We start from the raw sequence: 24,910 nt of genomic DNA, 5'->3' as shown, positions 1-24,910 counted from the left end.
ATCTTGGAGAAAACCCACGCAGGTCACAGGGAGAACGTACAAACTCCGTACAGACGGCGCCCGTAGTCAGGGTCGAACCTGAGTCTCTGGCACTGCATTCGCTGTAAGGCAGCAACTCTACCGCTGCGCCACCGTGCCGCTAATCTTTAGTTTAGAGGTACAGCACGGAAACAGGCCCTTTGGCCCACCGAGCCCATGCTGACCAGCGATCACCGCACATTAACACTATCCTGCCCACAGTAGGGGCAATTCTACCAAGCCAATTACCCCCCAAACCTGTACGTCGATAAAGTGTAGTCTTTGTAGTAGACAAAGTGGAGGGCCAAATGTTCAGAAAGCATTGACCAATTACTAGGTAGCTGGCTTACTTAATGACAAAAATATAGTTATGAAGAGGTTCATTCGTGAATTCTGAAACAAAATAATTAGTTCCATCGAGAGACTTAAACCCCTGTCCCACTTAGGTGATTTTTTAGGCGGCTACAGGCGACTAGGCTGTCATCACACGGTCGCCAGGGTGTCGCCTGTATGGTCAGTGACAGAGGGTTTGGCACCAATGAGCATAGCTTGACGTCTCCTAACGTAGGTGCTGTCGTAGGTTGTCGCCAGGTTGTCGCCACGGGGTCGTAGGTTATCGCCAGGTGACGTAGGTCATCGCCGGCGCTGACTTCGGTGAATTCCATCGGCGACTACCTTCGTCAACCTATGTCAACCGGCGCCAGATACCGGCCTCAAAATCGGAGGCCAAAATGATGTGAATTGTCTTCAGTTGTCGCCGACAGGGTCGTAGCTTGTCACGGGTGGACGTAGGTTGACTTCGGTTGTCACCTGTGTGGTCGTAGGTTGTCGTAGGTGCGGTCGTAGGTGGGCATCCTACTCGCGACGATTGGGTCGTCGCTTGGTGGCAGCTTGCCGTAGCTTGACGTCGACGTTTTTGTAGGTTGTCGTAGACATTGTCGTAGGGGGTCCAGTCGCCGTTTTTTCGGCGACCTGCTACGACTATGACAGTCGCCGGCAGTCGCCTAAAAAAATCACCAAAGTGGGACAGGTCCTATAGGAAATTGCAGATGCTGGAATTCAGAGCAACCCTTCTCTCCCACCTGACTCATCAACCTCTCCTCACCAGAATCCACCTCTTGCCCCATCCTTTCCCATCACATCTCTCTGCCAACCCATCACCCTTGTACACCATCAGTCTGAAGAAGGGGCCCAACCCAAAATGCCATCTGTCCATTTCTCTCCATAAATGCTGCCTGCCCCATTGAGTCCCTCCGGCAGTTTGTTTTTTGCTCAATTTGCTCCACCTGTTTGGTGTGGAAAAGGCCAAATTTAATGCCTTTCATCTGTTAAAAACTCTGACTTGTCAAGGGGATGTAGATTCAGAGGGGCAGGTGGACAATTGCATTCCTCTCTGGTTTTTTTTAAATCTAATGTTTCCTAGACAATATTAAGAGAAGTAGACAAACTGGATGTAAAGGGAAAATAAGGAATCCAGACTGGTCAGCCGGAAATCTTTGGAGGTAAATGCTGGAGTTCATTACAAAGGTTTTCAAGAGAGAGTTAGATTCAGCTCTTAGGGCTAACGGAATCAAGGGATATGGGGAGAAAGCAGGAATGGGGTACTGATTTTGGATGATCAGCCATGATCATATTGAATGGCGGTGCTGGCTCAAAGGGCCAAATGGCCTACTCCTGCACCTATTGTCTATGTTTCTATGATATAATAGCAGCGGGAGGTTCATTACAAAGGATCTAATAGCAGAGCACATAGAGACGAGCAGCAAGATCAGTCTGAAGTAGGGTCTCGACCCGAAACGTCACACATTCCTTCTCTCCGGAGTTGCTGCCTGTCCCGCTGAGTTACGCCAGTCTTTTGTGTCTCTCTACGGTTTAAACCAGCATCTGCAGCTCCTTCCTACTCATGTAATGAAAGGGTTGTATATCTTTCTTAATGCTAGAGGGATTCAGGGACATGGGAGGAAAGCCAGTGCAGGGCATTGCATATGGATCATTAGCCACAATCATATTCGAATGGCCGAATGACCTTCTCCTGCTCCTAATCTTCCACATTTCCATAAAAGCAAGGGAAGACAAAAGAGGGAGGTCTGGGAAAGAAAGTTATTACAGCAAGATTGGCAATATGTCACATCGCAGTTGTAGAATATCTGTCAAACATGTCTAGATTTTAATGTTCACCACTGTTCCATGTTATGGACCAGTGGGGTTTAACCAGCACAACAACTGGATCATTATATACAGGAAATAAAATGTTGCCAAATGCAGCATTCTGTGTTTTAATATTTGGGGGCCAACTTAATCAGTAATTGATGGACTCTTTGCGGCCAACAACATTTAAAACCATTTGCATCTGCCAGCAAGGTTCATTAAAAGGGCTCTGTGCCAATAGGACCCCATTGAAGGAGGGCCGCCACGGTGGGAAATTGGCGTTGACAAGCTGCTTATGAGGCCAACTAGTGCATTTGGCTCCAACGCTTGTGTACACACACATATTGCAAAGGGGACCTCCAAATAATCACACATTTCCCAAGTACAGACGGTCTCTGGGTGCCTTGCGTAGATCGAAGAGCAGGTTTGGTCATGGTGTTGCGGGTTTAAATGTGTCATTTAAGAAGGATGCATAGTATTTTCATTGGCTCAAGTGTTCTGATAAGCAAGTCCAGAGTCAGAAACATCACATTACAGAATTATAGATAAAATAAATAAATAAATAGACAGATAAATAAATAAATAAATAGATAAATAAATAAATAGATAAATAAATAAACAGACAGATAAATAAATAAATAAATAGATAGATAGATAAATGAATAAATAGATAAGTAAATAAGCAAGTAAATAAATAAATAAATAGATAAATCAGTGAATCAATAAATCAATAAATCAATAAATAAGTTAATTAATAAATAAATAAATAAATAAATAAATAAATAAACAGATAGATAAATAAATAAATAAATAAATAAATAAATAAATAGATAGATAAATAAATAAATAAATAAGTAGATAAATAAATAAATAAATGAGTAGATATATGAATAAATAAATAAATAAATAGACAAGCAGATAAGTAAATAAATAAATAAATAAATAGATATATGAATAAATAAATAAATGAGTAAATAAATAAATTAAATGGATAAATAAATAAATGAATAAATAAATAAATAGATAGATAGATAAATAGATAGATAGATAAATAGATAGATAGATAAATAGATAGATAGATAGATAGATAGATAGATAGATAGATAGATAGACAGATAAATAAATAAACAGAGAGATAAATAAATAAATAAAGAAAGAAAGAAAGAAACAGACAGATAAATAGATAAATAGATAAATAGATAAATAGATAAATAAATAAATAAATAGATAAATAAATAGATAAATAAATAGATAAATGAGGGTCTCGACCCGAAACCTCACCCATTCCTTCTCTCCCGAGATGCTGCCTGACCCGCTGAGTTACTCCAGCATTTTGTGAATAAAATAAATAATTAGTTAGTTACAATTGTGAAGACAATTGGCCTAATAGCAATAGGCCAGATTAAACAGTAACAGAAACAGGCTCCAGTAAATAAACATTTTTTTAAAGTTTAAGCTTGAAGGAAGACGGGTGTCATTTTTAATATTTTATTTATTAAGTTTAGGTAAATATACAGTTCAACGCGTTTTCTGTTCATTCCTTTTACTTGCGGAAAGAAATACTGTTGTTTTAACATCTTGAGTCCTTGATTTTAATAAGTAAATATATCTAATCAGCCTTCCAAAGCGAGAAGATAACATATTGCAGCAGCTGATATACAGAGTAAAGGACTTTTGCTATATTTCCCGATGTCATCAGTATTATTCAAAAGTCAAGAGTGTTTTATTGTCAAATGTCCCAGACAGAACAATGAGATTCTGACTTGCGACAGCACAACAAAATATGTAAACATAGTCCATTGTGAACAATATAATAAATGAAAAAAGTTTGTCTTCATATATCTATATATATATATCTATCTATCTAAGTACTACTAAAACTGAGATCTTGTGCATATATATAAATATATCCGTATGTATCTATTTCTGTGATTTCGCCAAAACGGTAAACTACAGCGCCACAATTTTGTGCCACCTTAATCACCACTCTCGCAGCAACTCTTTATAACAACTTTTATTTAAATCGGTCTTATATTTTTTAAATTACAGACATTTAAAAGTTCAAAAATCTCATTTCTAAACACCTTTTTCCAAAGGTGATGGAAAGACTGGAGGAAAGATGAGGCGCTGAGAGCTCTCTTATACCTGCATTAAGGAGGCATTTAAACACACCTGAGCAATTACAAACACCTGTGAAGCCATGTCCTAAACACTATTGTGCCATGAAATGGGGGGACTATGTCTAAACACAGCTGTGATTTCTACACGGTGAAACCAAAATGTATAAACATACCCTTTAATAAAATCTGACAATGTGCACTTTAACCACATGTGATTTTTTTTTCTATTACAAATCTCAAATTGTGGAGTACAGAGGCAAATAAATAAATGATGGGTCTTTGTCCCAAACATTATGGAGGGCACTGTATACCCTAAGCAAACAATCCTCTTTGCAGAACTCATGGACGTCATCGACTTCACCATCAATTTTCAACCTGCACTCAAATTTACTTGGACCATTTTCAACACCTCTCTCCCATTTCTTGATCTCACAGTCTCCATCGCAGGAAATAGACTATTGACTGACATCTATTACAAATTAACTGACTCCCACAACTATCTCAACTACATTTCTTCCGACCCTGCTTCCTGCAAAGACTTTATCCCCTACTCCAAATTCCTCCGTCTGCGCCCAAGATGAGGTGTTCCGCACTAGGACATCCGAGATGTCCTCACTCTTTAGGGAATGGGGGTTCCCCTCTCCCAACATCGAAGAGGCCCTCACTCGTGTCGCCTCGGTATCCCGCAGCTCCGCCCTTGCTCCCCCCCCAGTCCTTACCTTCCACCCCACAACACATAATCCTCTGAAATTTCCATCACCTCCAACGGAATCCCACCACCAGCCACATTTTCCCATCTCCACCCCTTTCCGCAGAGACCGCTCCCTCCACAACCCCCTGGTTAACTCATCCCTTCCCACCCAAACCACCCCCTCCCCAGGTACCTTCCCCTGCAACCGCAGGAGATGCAACACCTGTCGCTATACCTCCTCCCTCGACTCTGTCCAAGGACCCTGACTGTCCTTTCAGGTTAGGCAGAGGTTCACCTGCACCTCCTTCAACCTCATCTGCTGTATCCGCTGTTTAAGATGTGGACTCTTATACATCGGCGAGACCAAGCGCAGACTGGGCGATCGTTTCACTAAACACCACCTGAACCTATCTGATCTCCGGCTGCCAGTTTAATTCTCCTTTCCATTCCCACACAAACCTTTCTGTCCTCGGTCTCCTCCATTGTCAGAGTGAGGCTAAATGTCAATTGGTGGAACAGCATCTCATATTTCGCTTGGACAGCTTACAGCCCAGTGGTGTGATAATTGATTTCTCTCAGGTAGCCCCGGCATTCCCTCTCTCTCTCTATCCCTCCCCACCCAAGTCGCACCAGCTTCTCATTTTCACCCAACAAACAGCTTTATTTCCTGTTTCCTTTATTATCGTTACTTTTCGGCAGATCCTTTATTCATTCTTTATCTCTCCACATCATCGTCTAAATCTCTCATTTCCCTTATCCCTAACCAGACTGAAGAATCATCACCCATTCCTTCTCTCCAGAGATGCTGCCTGTCCCGCTGAATCACTCCAGCATTTTGTGTCTATTTTCGGTTTAAACCAGCATCTGCAGTTCCTTCCTGCACAATACTCTTTCAGCTACTGAGGAGAATAGCTACTGAACAAATGGATTGAGAGGAAGGTCAAATCCACCTTAAATGAATGATCAGTTTCCTGTTATTTTTTGCTGTTATTTTCTTATGTTCCGGGGATATGTTCCCTGAGGATATTAAATGAGTTAAAAAATAATAAATGATTATATGTTACTCAAATTGGCCTGGTCTTTCCATCCTCTCTTAGACTCGTCAATTTTCTTTGTAAGGCCTCCATTGCATGGATTGAAGTTCAGGTTTAATTGCTGCATAAAATATGCCGTTGTAATAATGGGTCCGGCAGCACCTATTATTTCAGTGCAACTATGTCAGAAGGACTAATCCGATGCATGAAATTGCTGGTACTCTTGCAGAACAATGGAATAAGTGCAACATCAGAGTGTGGTAGTATACTGGTCAAGTCACTGGAGGTGTGGGTTCAAACCCTTGCTGTGGAATTAAATATAGTACAAATGTTGAATTAAAATGCTTGTGTCGATAATGGGTGGTTATGAAACTACTGGGTGGTTCACAGAAACGCAACTGGGTCACCGATGTACCTTGGAAAACAGAATCTGTCATCTGTCAGTGCTGACAGTGCCTGCCTTACCTGGATTTACCTGTCTACGAATTTAAAAGTGAGTTAGATAGAGCTCAAGGAGCTTGTGGAATCAAGGGATATGGGGAGAAGGCAGGCATGGGTTACTGATTGTGGACGATCAGCCATGATCACAATGAACGGCGGTGCTGGCTCGAAGGGCCAAATGGCCTCCTCCTGCACCTCTTTTCTAATTATTTGCAAATAATATAGAATAGTGGAATACCAATATGGAATTACATATTAAGAGAACACATCGAGTGCGAATGTAAACGTGGAGCAACAAGACTATAGAGTGGATGGCCCAGTTTTGCTTTATATTTGAGAATATTAAATAATGGAATGGGTGAAAATGTTTATGTTGTTTTGCTAGGATGTCTGATGGTATAAAACAAATCTTCGCACCAGCGCACAGATACACATTTGCATTCTTTTACAGGTCATGGACTGCACCATGCCATTGATTGGAGAACACCAGGCTGAAGACAGAGAACTTCTAACTGAACTGGTTTTAGCCAAGATGAACCTACTAATACCAAGAACACCTATTCCATCACCTCCGAGACCATCTGCCACAAAGCAACCACAGGCAAGCAACACAGCAACACTTGTGCAATGAGCTTCTTTTTTCTTATCACAACACATATTTAAAGTGCCGTTTATGGGGACCTAAGTTACTAAGGCCACAGGAGATGCTTCTTCCCCGTGGCTATCAAACTCTACAACTCCTCCCCCTTCAATCGTGGGGTAGACTGAGATTGACTCCCCTTTCCCCCCCCCCCCCCCCCCCCCACCCCCCCCCCCCCCCCCCCCCCCACCCCACCCCAATCTTTGCACATCCCCAATCCTTTCCACCACTTTAATTTCTTGTTTCATGTATTTTGTGTTCTTATGACTGTTGGCAGATCAATTTCCCTCCTGGGATAAATAAAGTTCTATCGTATCGTAAGCAACAATTTTACAGCAGAATTGCCTGCTGATATTGTTTGACAAGACATCAGTATATAAAATCAGAATTTTCATGTATGCTAACTACCCTTTGCCATCCAGTAACAAGTTCATCCTAGCTACTCACGATGTTCTATTCCAATCTTTCCTTTGAACATGTGTGTAAATATAACCAGAATCAAGGAACATATTCCCTTTTAAAATCAAGGATCATAATTTCCCTATTATGCAGTGCATAAAGTGCAATAACACTTAATTTGCCTTTATTAATCCAATTCTATAAATTATCTCACAATTCGAGTCTCGTAAACCTAATGTGTACCCGATTTAAACAAACCCATCAGTAGCACTGGCACCTTAAATGCAGATGGTCGGTGTGGAGCGGACGCGGTGGGCCGAAGGGCTTTTTTCCACGCTGTATCTCTCAACTAAACTAAACTAAACCAGCAAAAAGGGGTCATTTACAGTGGCTAATTACCGTAACAGTCTGCGTCTCTTTGGTATGTGCGAGGAAACTGGAGTACCTGAAGGAAACTCCCGTGGACACGTGCAAAATGTGCAAACTCCAGGCAGTATTGGTTCAGGGTTGAACTCAGGTGGCTGGAGTTGTAAAGGAGCAGCTCTGCTGGCCGTACCTCTGTACCTCCTATAAGACAAACAGCACAGAGAAGGCCATTCTACCATTCAGCCCATCGAGTACTTATCTATACTAATCTAATTTTCTACCCTTTCCCTTTCAATACCACAGATTTAAGTAGAGTATTTCTTAAATGTGGTGAGAGTCTTGGGCTCCACCATCTTCTCAAGCCGTGTGTATTCCAGATTTGGTTCGCCTTTTGGGTATAAACTGCACATCAAATCTCCTCCGGTAGAAACAATTACTATGTTTAAAAGGCATGTGTACAAGTACTTGGATCCGAAAGGTATCGAGGAACACAGACCTAATGTGAGCAAATGGGATTAGGGTAGACAGGCGTCACGGTAAACGTGGATGAGGATAATGTGGATAATGTGAATAAACAATTCTTCGATTCTGTGGATAATGTGAATAAACAATTCTTCGATTCTGTGGATCTTACCTTCAACACATGCCCTGTGATTTGCACACATCAGTTGATGAAAGAAAAGTCCTCGCTGTCTTCCCTCTCTATGCCCCTCATAATGTTGTCACCTATCTTTGGGGAATGTGTACTTTCTGTGATGTTTGATGGACCCGTTGCTCCTCCCGTGCAGCAGGTGGCACTGCACAGGACAAAGGGAGATGTTTTGTACATAGTTATCTTGGGTACTGATTGAGAATGATCAGCCGTGATCACATTGAATGGCGGTGCTGGCTCGAAGGGCCGAATGGCCTACTCCTGCACCTATTTTCTATGTTTCTATATTTCTTATTCAGGCCCAGGGTCTTCATCAGAAAGGAACAGGCCTGAAACATAATAATAATAATAATAATGCATTACATTTATATAGCGCTTTTCATATACTCAAAGACGCTTTACAGGGATTTAGAGAACATAGGGAAGTGAATAAATAGATAAATAAGTAAACGAACAGAGAAAGGAGACATAAGGTGAGGTGACCTTCAGTGGTTGAAGGCAGTACTGAACAGGTGAGACTTCAGTGATGTTTTGAATGTGGTGAGTGTGGAGGAGTCTCTGACGGTTTGGGGTAGTGAGTTCCATAGGGTGGGAGCAGCGATGGAGAAACATAACTGTTTCTCCATCTGCAGATGTCTGTAGATATCTTCTGCCTGACATGCTGAATATTTCCAGCATTTTCTGTTTGTGTTTTAGATTTTCAGCAACTCCCATGTAGGTCAACATATTCCCATTAGGTTGAAGGACAGGGACAACAAGTCCCATGAACCTGGATGTTAAGGGATGTTGAAGGTTAGATAAAGAAGCACATGAAACATTTGGCTAGTCAGAATGCTGAGGTGCTGAACAATTACAGATATGCATGATTGCTAGGTTTTGCCATTGATGCCCCTCCCGATCAGAATGAATAATCAAAAACAAACACTTAATGTAGCCTAAAAAGCCATGAAAATCAAGTACAATTCCAAAATGATGCAGTGGATCAAGGTATAAACACAAATTCTTGATTAATACGGGTGTCAGAGGTAATGGGGAGAAGGCAGGAGAATGGGGTCAGGAGGGAGAGATAGATCAGCCATGATTGATTGGCGGAGTAGATTTGATGGGCCGAATGGCCTAATTCTGCTCCTATCACTTATAACCATGACCTAAGACCAATTTAGACCTAATACACAAACATCTCACAAAATAAAATGCTTCCCTTTTTAATCAAGATTTAGTAAAAACTATTTTTGAAGCTTCTTTTAGTACTTCAATGTGCTGATCATATCCAAAGTATTTCTTCACCGATCCATTAGAGTGAGTTTAATTTTTGTGTTGAATGTGATTTGATGTGACGTGGAATTCTCTGCCTCAGAGTGGAATTCTCTGCCTCAGAGGACAGTGGAGGCCAATTCTCTGTGAATACATTCAAGAGAGAGCTAGATAGAGCTCTTAAGGATAGCGGAGTCAGGGCGTATGGGGAGAAAGCGGGAACGGGGTACTGATTGAGAATGATCAGCCATGATCACATTGAATGGCGGTGCTGGCTCGAGGGGCCGAATGGCCTACTCCTGCACCTATTGTCTATTGTCTATTGTCTATTGATGAATTTTGACGCTGCACTACGATGCTAATGGACTGACTTTGGTCTCAAATGTTCTTTTTCAGGGTGGAAGTTTGAAGGAGGCACAGACTCAGCCAGGCTCATTTCCACAACAGCGGCCTCCACCACAAGGTTGTTTACAGTATATTCTCGACTGTAATGGCGTTGCTGTAGGACCAAAACAAGTCCAGGCTTCCTAAAACAAAAATAAGAGGATGGTGATTTTTAGCTAAAAGAGAAAATTCCCTGTGCAATTTTTGGCAGTGTTTCAGTGCTGACCTGGACTGTGTTTTTCTATGCAGTGTCAACTGTACTGTCTGATGTTTATTCGTCAATGTTTGTGCTCGTAATTGATGGTTATGTTTTACTGTACACTTTGTGACCTTGGAACTGCAGTTTAAGACGGTGTTGTAAACAGTACACACAATTGTGCCTATACAGAGTCCAATGCTGCTGTACTTCATTCATTAGCTAGATATGGTGTTTCAAAGTATTTTATGTTGTGAGGTGAATGGTTTCAGAACTAATCCTTTGCTTTTACCTCGTGCTGTTTGTTGTTATGCATGAGAATTAAATGGAACAGGCGATAATTCGTTAAAACAGTTTAAACTTTATAGTATAGATCTTTTAGTTATTTCTCAGCATTGGTCAACATTTGTGCTCATGGGGCATTATTTTTAATCCATACACATTTTCCTAGTTTCTGAAATAAGAAAGGCAATCCTGTCTATCACTCCCATCATTTTCACCTTTTATTTTACTGGATCAGTTTACTTTTGGGATGCTTTACATAACTTCCGTTTATTTTGGAGTGTAATCTGAGCAAAGAATGACACCAACAGCTCAAAAAAGGCATTGCAAAGAAATAGTCACCCTGGATAAGTTTCGTATAATATCGTATTGAATTGATTCTTTTATTTTACTTGTCAATTATCACTCTCCTCTTCCTGTTCTGAACATGATAAAACTCTTTGGGGAGTTCCACAGTACCAGGCATCCTCAAGTACGTCATCTAAATGGGCACTATTTACATTGAATCTTTGACTTGTTGGCAGGCTATTTGGTTCTATGAAGCAACAATCAAGTCCAAATCAACTCTGGCTAATGTTCCTCTGTCCAGCCAAGGCATTGAGTGTGTCTCTATCACTGAGTTGTAGTCAACCATTTCACTACACAATGGAACTGAACCCTGGACATTTCTGAGATTAACACTGTTATACATTTATGTATTGTAGATGTCTGGATTCGTGGTACGCGCGAATCAGTGCCAAAAAGCAGACCATTTAATTTTCTGAACTTTGCAACTATAACGTTAAGTCAAAGCAAGTGACCATAGTAAATCAAACTGCTGTGTTCTTAAGGTATCATACAAAACAGAAGCAGGAATAATTTACACCATTTTTGAAAAAATTAACTTTGAGTATACAGTAAAATAATGGCTGGTTTATCACATTTTACCCTCGATACACTCATCCATCAATCTGCTCCTTGTAGCTCATACCAAATCCTGTTCTGTCATCACCCAGTTAAGCCACACATAGAAAGCAAGCGTCTAATAAGTGTTATCACTTGCTGCCGTGATGCACCTTGGAACATTGTATCACATTAAAGATGCTAACAATTAACTTGATCCTGATGTTCCTGAGCAACAAGTTAGACCGAAACATGAACAAAATCGAGATATATTTAAAATTACTCTTTACAAATATACCTTCTAAACGTCCTAATGACTAGAAATTTATCTTTTAAACTGTTTAGTAACTTTTGGACAAAGTTAAGCAGTTTTTGAGTTTAAGGAGCAATGAGTAATGCATATGTTAGAGGCCCTTAAAATCGCGCCCCATTTCAGACCCTCATGTTGAAAATAGTTTAGGTTTGACACATTAGGAAAACTTACGCAATACTTAAATTATCAATTGTTGCGAAACGTAAAATTGTGAAATTATAGAACAACTGGAAAACTGCAATATGCAATTTATGTAAAAATTAAAGAGAGCTGATAAACCAAAAAAATATGTAAATCTTGCTCAAGAGTGTATTATCCTGTAGATCATCTTAACAAATGCTAATATTACAAGTGAGGTTTCTCAACAAATTTGAATCACTAAAACTTTAGCTCCCAACTATATTTTTTATATTTTAATTAAAATATGCAATATTATCAATATGAAAAGCATCAAAGGTACCACAGAAAAAATATATTCTATGCAAAAAAAGTAGATTGGTACAGGTTTCCACAGATTTTTGAAATCTGCAAAGATCTTAATCAAAATTATGTAGATTACTTTGAAATTAAAAACTTCACCAACTACATTTAATTTTTTTTAATCACATCATACTAAAGTGAATGCAATAAGACTGCACATTTTAGTGTACGTATGGCTTTCATAGATGTTACATCAACATCTTAAGATCCCAGAAGTTAGCAATTATGAAAACCCAGTCTTTTTCATCTGAAATAATTGTTGTTTTAATATTAACCTCAGAATTAGGGGTCCAAAACAGACTGCATAACATTGGAATACTTTGGAGGTAAGCTAAACCATAATCGTACATGATACACCATGGATTAGCTTATTTCTGTCCTGAAATATTTGTACATAAACATTTGCAAAATCCAAGCGCTTGTTCGTAATGAATTTTGGAGACAAACTGCAATATGCTGGCAACTCTATATGGAGCATTTGGTGCCAATGACTACACTTGAATGTTTGTGCCAATCTCCAAGGACACATCAAAAATAATTTAAGTCTTCATGCTAAAAATCCATATGGTCTGAGCAAAAGACTTCTACCTCCATTAAACAAGTCATCGCACAAAAAACTGAAACAAGTATATCAAAAGTTAATTCTTTATACATTAAAAAATGTGATTCCTTCGATTGAGATTCACCCTTCATACAATAAACATTTAACGACCTTAGATGTTAAATATAAACTTTATATAATACAATTATATAATTATATGACTATCCGTCAGGATAGTTTGTCTGTTTGTTTTTATGTTATGACTGTTTTTGTAAAGCGCTTTGAGCACCTGGTAAAGCGCTATATAAAATAAATGCTTATTATTATTATTATAATTATTATTATTAATCAATTATGATTGTATTATATAAGGTTTACATTTACCATGTAAGGTCGTTAAATGTTTATTGTATGAAGCCCTTTTAATCATAGACAATGAACCTTTTCCTTTTCTACTCAATGTCATCCAATCTTTTAACAGTTCCTCGATTGTTTTGTCCCTTTGGTGTCAATGATGGCTAAACCCCATGAACTTAGAACAGTGCAGCACAGGAACTGGCCTTTCGACCCACAATGTTCTTGCTGAACATGATGTCAGGTTTAACTAATCTCTACCTGTATGTGATCCATATCTCTCCACTCCCTGCATTTACATGCGCCTTTCTAAAAGCCTCTTAAACACCACGATCATATCTGCCTCCACCAATACGCCTGGCACCCATCACTCTTTGTAAAGAGTTGCCATGCACATCTTCTTTAAATGTTTCCCCTCTCACCTTAAAGATATGCCCTCCAGCCTTTGACATTTCCCACCAGGGAGAAAGACTCTGACTGTCTACTCTACTACACTAAATTGTATATCCATTTGGCAGCTTTCTGATAAACCTCTTCTGAATCCTCTCACAAGCCACCACATCCTTCCTGTAATGGGATGGCCAGAACTCCCCATAATACTGCACATGCAGCCTAATTAAAGTCCTACAAAGTAACAGAATTACATCCCGACTCTTATACTCATTGCCCCAACTGATGAAGGCAAGCATACCACATGCTTTCATTGCCACTCTATATACTTTTATTGCTTCTTCCAGGAGGTATGGACTTGGACTCCCAAATTCTTTCAGTATATCAAAGTTATTGAGGGCACACCATTAACTGTATACTTTCCCCTTCTATCTGACCTCCCAAACCGCATTACCTCGTACTTGCATAGATAAATCTCCTTCTACCATTTCTCTGCCCGTTACTGTAGCTGATCTATATCCCGCTGTACTCCTTGACAGCCTTCCTCACTGTCCCCAACTCCACCAATTTTCGTGTTGTCTTACTAACAAACCCATCCGCATATACATCCAAGTCATTAATATATCACAAGCAACAGACGTCTCAGCACGGTCCCCCTCCAGTTCAGGAGCAACCAGACCCTCGTGTGCAGGTCACCCTTTCCCCAGAAGAGATCTTAATGTTCCAAACATCTGAAACCCTGCCCCCTATTCCAACCCCCCACTAGCACGATGCACCGGGTGATTATTACCCTGGAGGTCCTTCTGCTTAAACCTTTGCCTAACTCCCTATATTCACTCTGCATTTTCCTTCATCCCATTTCTTACCAATGTCATTTGCTTCAACATGCACAACAACCTCCGGCTGCTCACCCTCTCCCTTGAGATTGTTCCGTGGCCACTCCAAGACGTCCCGCAACCTAGCACCTAAGAGGTATGGTACCTGGAGTTCCTTGCTATGCTTGCTATAATATGCTGATGGAGCTGCAGCATTCTCTCCTTCAATGATCATTCAATATTTGATAATAATAAGGTGAGTACTCAAACAAAATAGATCGAGCTTTCACTTTCTTATTCTCCATTAAATATCCTCAGTACTTGAGGTGTACATTTTTAAATGTGGAATTGTACAAGTTTCTCTAAAAGTGAAACAATCTCATAGGACTGAAGAAATGATAACAGGTGGTTAGTTTTGCAAACTGATCGATTTTATGTAGACAGGATTTGATAGTAATCTGAATAAGGGTCTCGACCCGAAACGTCACCCATTTCTTCTCTCCAGAGATGCTGCCTGTCCCGCTGAGTTACTCCAACTTTTTGTGTCTGTCTTCAGTTAAACCAGCATCTGCAATTCTTACCTACACATCAAATCCAGACACATAGGTATTTAATATTGATGGGAAAGAAAGCAAATGAAACCAATTGTATATAATATTGCAAAGTCCCTTTTTGTTATATAATTTTTATATTTTATATGATGTTGATGTATCTTATTCTGAATTCTGAATTTTGTGATCATTCTTCAAAATGTTGTTGATCATTAGCTATTCTGAGTTAAGACTGAGTTCAGTCTGAAGAAGGGTCTCGACCCGAAACATCACCCATTTCTTCTCTCCAGAGATGCTGCCTGTCCTGCTGAGTTACTCCAGCATTTTGTGTCTACCTTCGATTAGCTATTCTGAGTTACAGTGCTATTTGTTTATAACCCCACACCCACATGTTTTAGGGCTCTTTACTAGTCAGTAATAAAACAGAGAATACAAAAGATATTCAACAGGTCAGACAACATTTATGGAGCATGAAGCAGAGAAATGTTTTGGGCTGATGTACTTTCAAAATAACTGGCTTTTAGAAGGAGTAAGCAGGATATAGGTGATGCTGTGGTGTTGATGAGGTGATATTTATTTTATTTCTGAGACCATTTTAGGATGGAAATGCTATGGATAGCAAGCAGTGGCACAAGCAGTTCATTCCATGTTTTTTTTGCCATGGTTAATCCCCCATATACACGCTTCTAAATTTTCATAATAGTTATTATGCTGTTTTCCTTGATTTTATAAATCATTTATGAAGGCCCCAAATTTGCTGTCAAAATAGCTACATAATGAATAGAGGTTCTATTATTCATGAACAGATGGCTTGGAAACTTCAGGCTAATGCTGATGCAAGAATGAGCACACATTATTCAATTAGCGCTATAACCTGTGTTATTCCCTGTCTCCCAAAACAAATGCATTGAGGGACGGGATTGCTATACTTGAACAATGAACACAATATAAACTCACTCAGAACATAAAATTATTTCCATTCTAAGTACCTATTCAATACCATGATAAACGGTAATCAAATCAATCAACATCCCTTAAAATTAATCACCAAAAGAATGGAGTGTCATTCTTTCAAGTATTAATTGTTATTGAAGAATGATTTTATATTTGTTCTTCCTTTCTTTAGTTGTTTTTTAAAAATATTTTTAATCCAATCATTTTCCCGCTCTTTGTTTCTCTATTTTTACTTGATTTGGGAATGCCCACAATTTACAGCAAGTGGTGAACCATCTACATACCACATACAACCACCTACATATTTACACTAGTCTTCAACAAAAGTTCCACCACCACAAACGGGCTCCAATAAGTTTCATAAGAACAAGAGCACAGACTGGACTTTGAAAATGGCACCAAAACATGGTGCCTCTTGCATGTGGGCTCAGTAGACTATCTCTGTACGCTTGCAAATCAAGGATGTGCTTGGGTATGGGAAAACTGTATTGGACTGTATGTAAGTAAAGAGTTTCACTGTGTGTCTGCACATGTGACATTAAAGGCACCATTGAACCACATGATCAGCAAACTCTACATAGTACAAAGCCTCAGAACGTACAGAATATCACTCGCCAAGGGCTGAACAAGCCCTGTCCACAGAAATGCTGAAAAACTTTAATGGCAGGCCTGAGCATAGCCAGCTTTCAAACTGACTAAATGCTTGTGACATGAATCCAAACCAGTCCTAAGACCAATTTTAAAACATTATATTTCATATATTTTAAGTGACAATGCTTAAATAAACTCGAAAACATTTAAAGACAACTTTTAAATATTTAACTCCCAATACTAGAATCTAATTGTTTAGGTAAACATCAGGCAGGGGTGTAGTTCTGTTGGAGTTCACCGGAGTGCCGCTCCGACACCTCTGCAATAATAAGCCAAAATAAACAGCGGGGGATCTAAATTAGCGGGGAATTTAATAGTGGCCGCTCTGGCACCAGTGACAGTTCCGGCACTTACAAAATATGCACTGCAACACTGGTAAACACACAGTAACCTTCCCTGTTCACTTGGATCCCAGGTGCCCTGTGAAGAATGTTGGGCTATTTATTGTTCTCTCACAGCAGATTTTGGGCTACCATTAACAAAATGAATGGATGGAACATTTTGAGGAGCATGCTAAAAATGTACTGACATTTAGATCCCAGTTAGAGATTGTTTACCAGGTCTCCCCAAACCAATGTGAAATGTTTACCCAAAAGTGTCATAATGTGGTTCGCGTGTGACTGAGGGGATAGCCTGTTATTACTGAAATTTTGAAAAAGGGGTTGCTTATCCACTGTTAGAACTTAAACGTGCTTCTGAACTCGTGTAATAACCATTTGCATGTAATTCTGCACTTGTCCTAATCATTTGAAGTAGATATGGTTGACCTTGTGCATTGCTGTAGGAGAGACATTTGTTGAGAAAAAGTACAGTGTTGTGGCTAAAAGAAGCAAAAATGGTTCAATATTTTAATTTCTGGAGGACACTGAATTACACAGCCAAAAATAAACATTCCTAATAAAAATGCATTTGGATCTGCATGCAAGCATGCTATATGCAAAGTCTAATGTTACAGTTGAGGTCAAAAGAAAATGTGTTCCGTTGTTTGTACAAGTCTCTTATTTTTTATTATAATTGTATTTCATTTAAGAAAATGCTCAGGTTTTACTGCAGTATTTGACATAATGTGGCTACACACTTGTACAGCTTAATGTGCAATAAAAACACAAAAGTTAGTTGAGTCTTCCTTATATAATTTTTACGCACACCTTTGTGTATAACATATAATTATTATCAAAGCACTTTTATATGTACTGCTTTCTACACAGACAATTTCACAAGAATTTCAATATGGAAGGGACATTGATATACTGGCTGAAGTAACATCACTTCCCTGTGGTAGTTTTTGGTTATGAATCAACAATTAAAAATACCAACTTGCATGACAGCTTAAACATTGTGGTCTCGGACCTCTGGCACGACAGCAGCATGATGTGATTGATCAGACAACCCAAATGGTTGTTGGCACCCGCCCCAAAATACTTACTTAACCAGTGTTAGGGATTGGGTCAAATAGTACCATGAACTTAAAGAATGAATCTTACACACCTTCAAAGAGTTAGAGAACAAGTAAACTAACAAGATGTGGTGTTTTTAAAAAGAATAAGGAGGATGGAACTAAATTATTCAACAATTGAGAGTAAATTATAAAGAGCTCGTGAAAGGAATTTGCAGGACAGTCCATTGAGACAATTATACCTACGATTTGCTCTGCTTGTTATTCGTAGAAGTGAGTTTTATTCCACTAATATTATTCCTTGCACTCAAATTAATTACCCATGCAACCATTACTGTATGAGAAATGAATTTAAACTTGTATTTTAATGTGCCCTGACATACTGAAATATGGTGTAACATTCTTGGCACTGTTAACTTTTGCTATTAACACTTTTGTGAAACTATGTTCATTTGTTAGTCAAGCAAATCCCCTGTTGAAACACTCAATCAAATTTGTTTCATTTAAATCTAATTGAAATTTGAATGCAATTAAAAATGTACTGTTTTAAAAACATTCAGATTTCATTTGGAAGAAATCTATTTGAAAAATCAACAGTATTGTGCATTGTAATAGGAAGATTGCTGAATTATTTAAGTCCAGCTCTTACTTGCGCACTGAAATTATGATCTTAGAGATTTTTACAGCCTGCATTTGACTATTTCTTATATAATTATTTGAACTTCAATAAACAAAGCAATGAAGGTGATTAAAGCAATCAATTGGAGCCAAATTCAAGCACGTCTCGCAGGGAGAAACAGGAAAATCAGGAGTTAGAGAATGAGTCACCTTGAATCAATCCTACACACCTTCAAGTGCTTCTCCAAAGAGTTAGAGAACAGGTAAACTAACAAGATGCGGTGTTTTAAAAAGAACAAGGAGGATGGAACTAAATTATTCATCAATACTGCCGGACCCTGACGTGAGAGGACGCTGGCGCTGTTTATTCGCCGCTTCTCCGTTAGGATAGTTTGTCTGTTTGTTTTTATGTTATGATTGTTTTTGTAAAACGCTTTGAGCTTCCGGTAAGGCGCTATATAAAATAAATGCTTAATATTATTATTATTATTAATTGAGAGTAGACAATAGACAATAGACAATAGGTGCAGGAGGAGGCCATTCGGCCCTTCGAGCCAGCACCGCCATTCAATGTGATCATGGCTGATCATTCTCAATCAGTACCCCGTTCCTGCCTTCTCCCCATACCCCCTGACTCCGCTATCCTTAAGAGCTCTATCCAGCTCTCTCTTGAATGCATTCAGAGAATTGGCCTCCATTGCCTTCTGAGGCAGAGAATTCCACAGATTCACAACTCTCTGGCTGAAAAAGTTTTTCCTCATCTCAGTGTCTAAATGGCCTACCCCTTATTCTTAAACTGTGGGCCCTTGTTCTGGACTCCCCCAACATTGGGAACATGTTTCCTGCCTCTAACGTGTCCAACCCCTTAATAATCTTATACGTTTCGATAAGATCTCCTCTCATCCTTCTAAATTCCAGTGCATACAAGCCTAGTCGCTCCAGTCTTTCAATATATGATAGTCCCGCCATTCCGGGAATTAACCTAGTAAACCTACGCTGCACGCCCTCAATAGCAAGAATATCCTTCCTCAAATTTGGAGACCAAAACTGCAGACAGTACTCCAGGTGCGGTCTCACTAGGGCCCTGTACAACTGCAGAAGGACCTCTTTGCTCCTATACTCAACTCCTCTTGTTATGAAGGCCAACACTCCATTGGCTTTCTTCACTGCCTGCTGTACCTGCATGCTTCCTTTCAGTGACTGATGCACTAGGACACCCAGATGTAATTTATAAAGTAAATGTTCTTAATAGTCCTTATTAAGCTGGTGTAGGGACATAAGTCTTTTGATAACATCGCTCGATTTGGACTCACTACACTGGTAATATTTCACCTTTAATCTTACGACTGGTAATATTTCACCAATTTCTACAATCAAACTAAGTGGTGTAATTGACCAAGCATCATCAAATCTTCCCTCTCTGCTGTCACAACTCTGTGGTCTTGCTTACAGATTAATTAATTTTGCAATTTGGTTCATTGACCAAATTTTCACATATCGGTAAGAATTTGTCAATCTCAATTTAAAGTTATTTTTAATGTTTTAATATCTCTCCTTTATGTGCAAATTAACGTTTTGGGCAGATTTACATAATGTTTTATCCAACAACTGACGTATAGATGAAATATGAAAACATATGGCTAAAGTGGCACAAATAAATTCCGTCAATTGTACTTTTCTCCAACCCACCAGTACTCCCCAACCATTAAGAACATTTTAACTTGGCTTCATATGAGGAGATCCTAATATTGCCGGTGGCATTGTGTAAATTGGGTCTCTGTGGTTTCTTAGTGGAATAGATTTACCTCAGTTTTCTCATTTCAATTTACTTATAGCACCTATAGAATTGCTAACTCTAACCTTGATTTCTTTTTGTCTCCTTTGGATTTTTCTAATGTTATTGTTTTGCGTAACCTAGTATATTATCTTCATGTACTGTTACTTATAACATAAAGTACTATTGCTGCCCTGTAACATCTTCAATAAGCATTGTTGTAGTTTGTGATCTGATTCACTGCGTACAATTGTAACTCATGGTTAAATGTAGCCATTATTCAAAAATACTGAATGGCCGCAGTAGTGTAATTCCATTAAACGCTTCACGTTTGAAGGCTACCACGTTACATATAAGTACCTTCCTTGCATTTTCTTGTAATGAAGTGCTGGATTTCAAATATATTTGAGGAATGCCGATCTATGTAACATTATTTAGTGTTTCTTGTGCTGAACATAGGGGGCTCAACACAACCCCAAGGACCACCTGCACAGAGCCAAGATCAACCGCAGCAACACCATGCTTCTCACCAGGGGCCACGTCTGCAAGGAGGCCAGCATTCCACCGGCCCCCCACCTCAACTGCAGAGGCAGCCAGGCCAAGTGGCAAATCAACAGCCTGCTTTGCAACCCCAGAGACCACAAAGTCAACCGATCAAGAGGCAACCGGAGCAAAAGGTGCAAGCACAGCCTCCAATAAAATCACAGCCGAAGACACCCAAGCAACAGTCACAGCCCCACCCCCAGTTAAAGTAAGACATTACTAATATGGTTGCTTTAATGAAAGGTGTAAATTGCCAGTGTGTTGTTATTATCAGTATTAATTATGTGATATTTATGATGGCAATTTTCCTCTTAGGCCCCCTCGGTCATGGCTGACCATGGGTGATCATATCATATCATATCATATATATACAGCCGGAAACAGGCCTTTTCGGCCCTCCAAGTCCGTGCCGCCCAGTGATCCCTGTACATTAACACTATCCTACACCCACTAGGGACAATTTTTACATTTTACCCAGCCAATTAACCTACATAAGACATTACTAATATGGTTGCTTTAATGAAAGGTGTAAAATTGCCAGTGTGTTGTTATTATCAGTATTAATTATGTGATATTTATGATGGCAATTTTCCTCTTAGGCCCCCTCGGCCATGGCTGACCATGGGTGATGCATCCTAGTCGGCTAGAAGACGAGGTTTGGAGCAAGCAGCCAACTAGGATGCATCACCCATGGTCAGCCATGACCGAGGGGGCCTAAGAAGAAAAATGCCATCATAAATATTACATATTTAATACTGATAATAACAACACATAGGGAGCATTAGGCTACCAGGATGAATTCATAATTTCTCCCACTTAAAACAGATTCGAAATATTCAAACAGGATGTCGTACTCTATTATCAGATCAGGAACTGTTGAATGCAAAACAGTTTTGAGGATGCACCAATTCCACACTATTGCCTAATCTTCCTGCTATTCTCTGCCATCACTCATCTACATTCCCTTATTTCAAGGTCACTTTTCACCCCAATGTTTTAACCTGCTTTTCCTTCATCTGTTCTTCACCACTTACCGTCCTTGCATTCCCTGTCATTTCTTTCCAATTCTATTCTCCCTTTTGGTTGTCAAATTTCTTCTCACTTGCTTCCTTTCGTCCTTTTCCCCCTCTTGGTTTATTTCCTGTGCAAGCAACTGGTATCCATTCATAATAATATAATAAAGATGGTCAGCATGCAACAAAAAGCTTTTCACTGTACCTCGGTACATGTAACAATAAACTAAACTGAACTGAACTGAAGGAAGGAATAGAAGGAGGCATAGGTATTTGGCCCCTCATGACTTCTCTGCCATTAATTAATATCACGTTTACCTCAGTGCACTAATCGTTTACCTCAGTGCACTAATTAATTTCCCTTCATTCCCTTAAGATATAAAAATCTGTCAATCCTATACTTTCCCTGTGCAGGTTTCACAGTAGTAACTTTCTTATTGAAGTTGACTCAAAACTCATCACCAAAGGTACTGTACAGTGCCTGGCCATTCCAGTGTATTCCAGTGTATCCAGTGTAGGCCAGAAAAAGTCTCATCCAAAACAATAGACAGATAATCAGCACTTCAACTCCCCCTCCTATTCTCAGCACTTCAACTCCCCCTCCCATTCCCAATCTGACCTTTCTGTCCTGGGCCTCCTCCATTGTCATAGTGAGGCCCAGCGCAAATTGGAGGAACAGCATCTCATATTTCGCTTGGGCAGTTTACACCTCAGTGGTACGAAAAATGGACTTCTCTAACTTCAGATAGTTCCTCTGTCCCTCTCTTTCCCCTCCCCTTCCCAGTTCTCCCACTAGTCTTCCTGTCTCCTACTACATCCTATCTTTGTCCCTCCCCTGACATCAGTCTGAAGAAGGGTCTCGACTCGAAACGTCGCCCGTCCCTTCTCTCCAGAGATGCTGCCTGACCCGCTGAGTTACTCCAGCATTTTGTGTCTATCTTCGGTGTAAACTGGCATCAGCAGTTCCTTCCTACCCATCCATAAAAATGCTGCCTGATCATATTACAAACATGTGGATTTTGCATCAATCGCCTTTGCACGTCAATGTATTGTAACAAGACAGAAATATGCTAACATCTACTATTTCTTCATGAACTGGGGTCATGAAAAGAAATTAGAATTAACAGAATTTAAGAGTAAAATGCATTATTCAATATTAGTTTTCACGATATCAATGAAGTTACATGAATGAAGGTTTATTGATAATCTTAATACTTCCAATCTTGAAAATGTAAGTAATACATTGATTTTTGTTTTATTTTACAGCAAATCACAGTCTTTGACCAATGCGTTCAACTTTACGGAATCATCACTATTTCGATCAAATGTAAATGAAGATGAAGCAAAAGCTGAAACAATTCGTAACTTAAGGAAGTCCTTCGCCAGTTTATTTTCTGATTAGTTCACACTAAATGCCCTGATACCTTGGATAACCCCACTTAAATATTACACTAAGCTGCAGCGTACTAACCTCAGTGACTTTAGAAAACATATTTTTTGTGCCCTAGAGTTGAATTTTTCTTTTGTGCCGTTTGGATGTATATTTTAATTTGTACAAAGTAAGATGTGAAAATATGAGCTGTTTTAGATCAGTTAGCTGCAAGAAAAGATTGCAGGACAAATCACACTCCATTTAAGTCAGTACTAGTGTGGCTGTTGAGAGGTTTCAACAGGGGGAAATAAACTAACCTTTAGCATATTCACAGTGATGTTGTGATACGTGCACTGAGATGCCTTATAGTGAATGTACATTTCTACGTTTTATTTCGTAGTGACGTTTGATAGTACGATGGTCAATTAAAGTGTGCTTCTTTCTGTTCACTTCCGTGGTAAGATGCAATCTTAGTTAACAGACTGCTTTTGTGATTACCTATACGATGCTGCGGCAAGTTGGATACAGTATAAATGTTGTGGCTAAACTACAAGTTGCTTTCAAACTGGTGAAGCGTAACAGAAGTGTACAATGTGTGTATCAACTGAAATCCTCGTGTATCATAAGGAATGAATAAAAATTGAATTCCTCGTGCACTTCGAGAAATGTTCCTCCTAAATGTGATGATTTATGTGTACAATTCAGGGGAGTATCATAGAACAGCATGTTTATCCATAGCTTATCCATGTGTATTAAAATACTGTGTACTATTACAGCATACATGTCATATAATCTACTTGTTGTACCTTCTTGTTGCATCGTTTAGTCTTTTTGCTTGCTTTTCTAACCTAGCTTGACTTGTCTGAACTCATAAAACTGAGCATATTGTCTGGTGTAGATATACATAGCAAATAAATAAATATATTTGGGGAGATATTGCCAAGAAATCATAGCATCGCAATGCACTGAATCACTTGTATGAGATTTCAGCAGTTGGTTACTTTGCTGCAGATTCTTGATTTTAAGTAAAAACTACAGTGAATGTATTTACCAGTCATATACCTATCAAAAATCAAGAAAAAGGTATTAGAAAATTGGCATCTTTAACAGCAATCACATACCCATTACAGACACTGACATAAATAAAGAGTTTGTTAAGAACATAAAAAAAGATGTAAACTTCAGATTTTGTACTTTTTTTTTTTTAAACGTAGTTATTTCAAGTGTGGTGTAAGTATTTGGAGCAGGAGTAGCAAGCTATAGATACTGAAGGCTGAGCTTTTGTTTAAGTATATACAATTCCACCTCTATTAATTTACTAACCTCACGCGGAGAAACTTGTCAAACAGTTACCATTTCAGATCAATGACCTTTCATAAGAACTGGTAAAGTGAGAAAGCAGGTGTGTTGCAAGTTACAGCCAAGGGGAGAGGTGGAGGTACAGCATGTCTGTAAAGGGTGGAAAGCACAAGATTCCAAGTGACACAAAATGCCATTGACGCTATCTACGAGAGAGCGGTGAATGAATGGTCAAAGCCCATCTTGGTCAAAGCCCACTGGTCTCGAGCAGACGTAAACAGAAGAGGACAATGAAAGTATAAGAGGGGAAAAACAACGTTGGAACTGTGAGATGCAGGA

The 24,910-nt window shown here is 39.3% G+C and overlaps 1 protein-coding gene across 1 annotated transcript in view; it reads left to right on the top strand.

Annotated features, from left to right (window-relative positions):
* syn2b (synapsin IIb) overlaps positions 1–24,403 on the top strand; it is a 349,820-nt gene extending 325,417 nt beyond the window's left edge. Inside the window, exons 10-13 of the mRNA XM_078413983.1 lie at positions 6,904–7,053; positions 10,160–10,226; positions 20,804–21,095; positions 23,167–24,403. Of these exons, the coding sequence (XP_078270109.1) occupies positions 6,904–7,053; positions 10,160–10,226; positions 20,804–21,095; positions 23,167–23,302 (645 nt within the window). The 3' untranslated portion in view covers positions 23,303–24,403. The remainder of the gene's footprint in view (positions 1–6,903; positions 7,054–10,159; positions 10,227–20,803; positions 21,096–23,166) is intronic.
* Positions 24,404–24,910: the final 507 nt, after the last annotated feature.

This window comes from Rhinoraja longicauda, chromosome 17 (assembly GCF_053455715.1).
Source record: "Rhinoraja longicauda isolate Sanriku21f chromosome 17, sRhiLon1.1, whole genome shotgun sequence".
Classification (NCBI taxonomy): Eukaryota; Metazoa; Chordata; class Chondrichthyes; order Rajiformes; family Arhynchobatidae; genus Rhinoraja; species Rhinoraja longicauda.
Note: the sequence above shows the minus strand (reverse complement) of the source record. Positions and strands in the feature narration are given on the sequence as shown.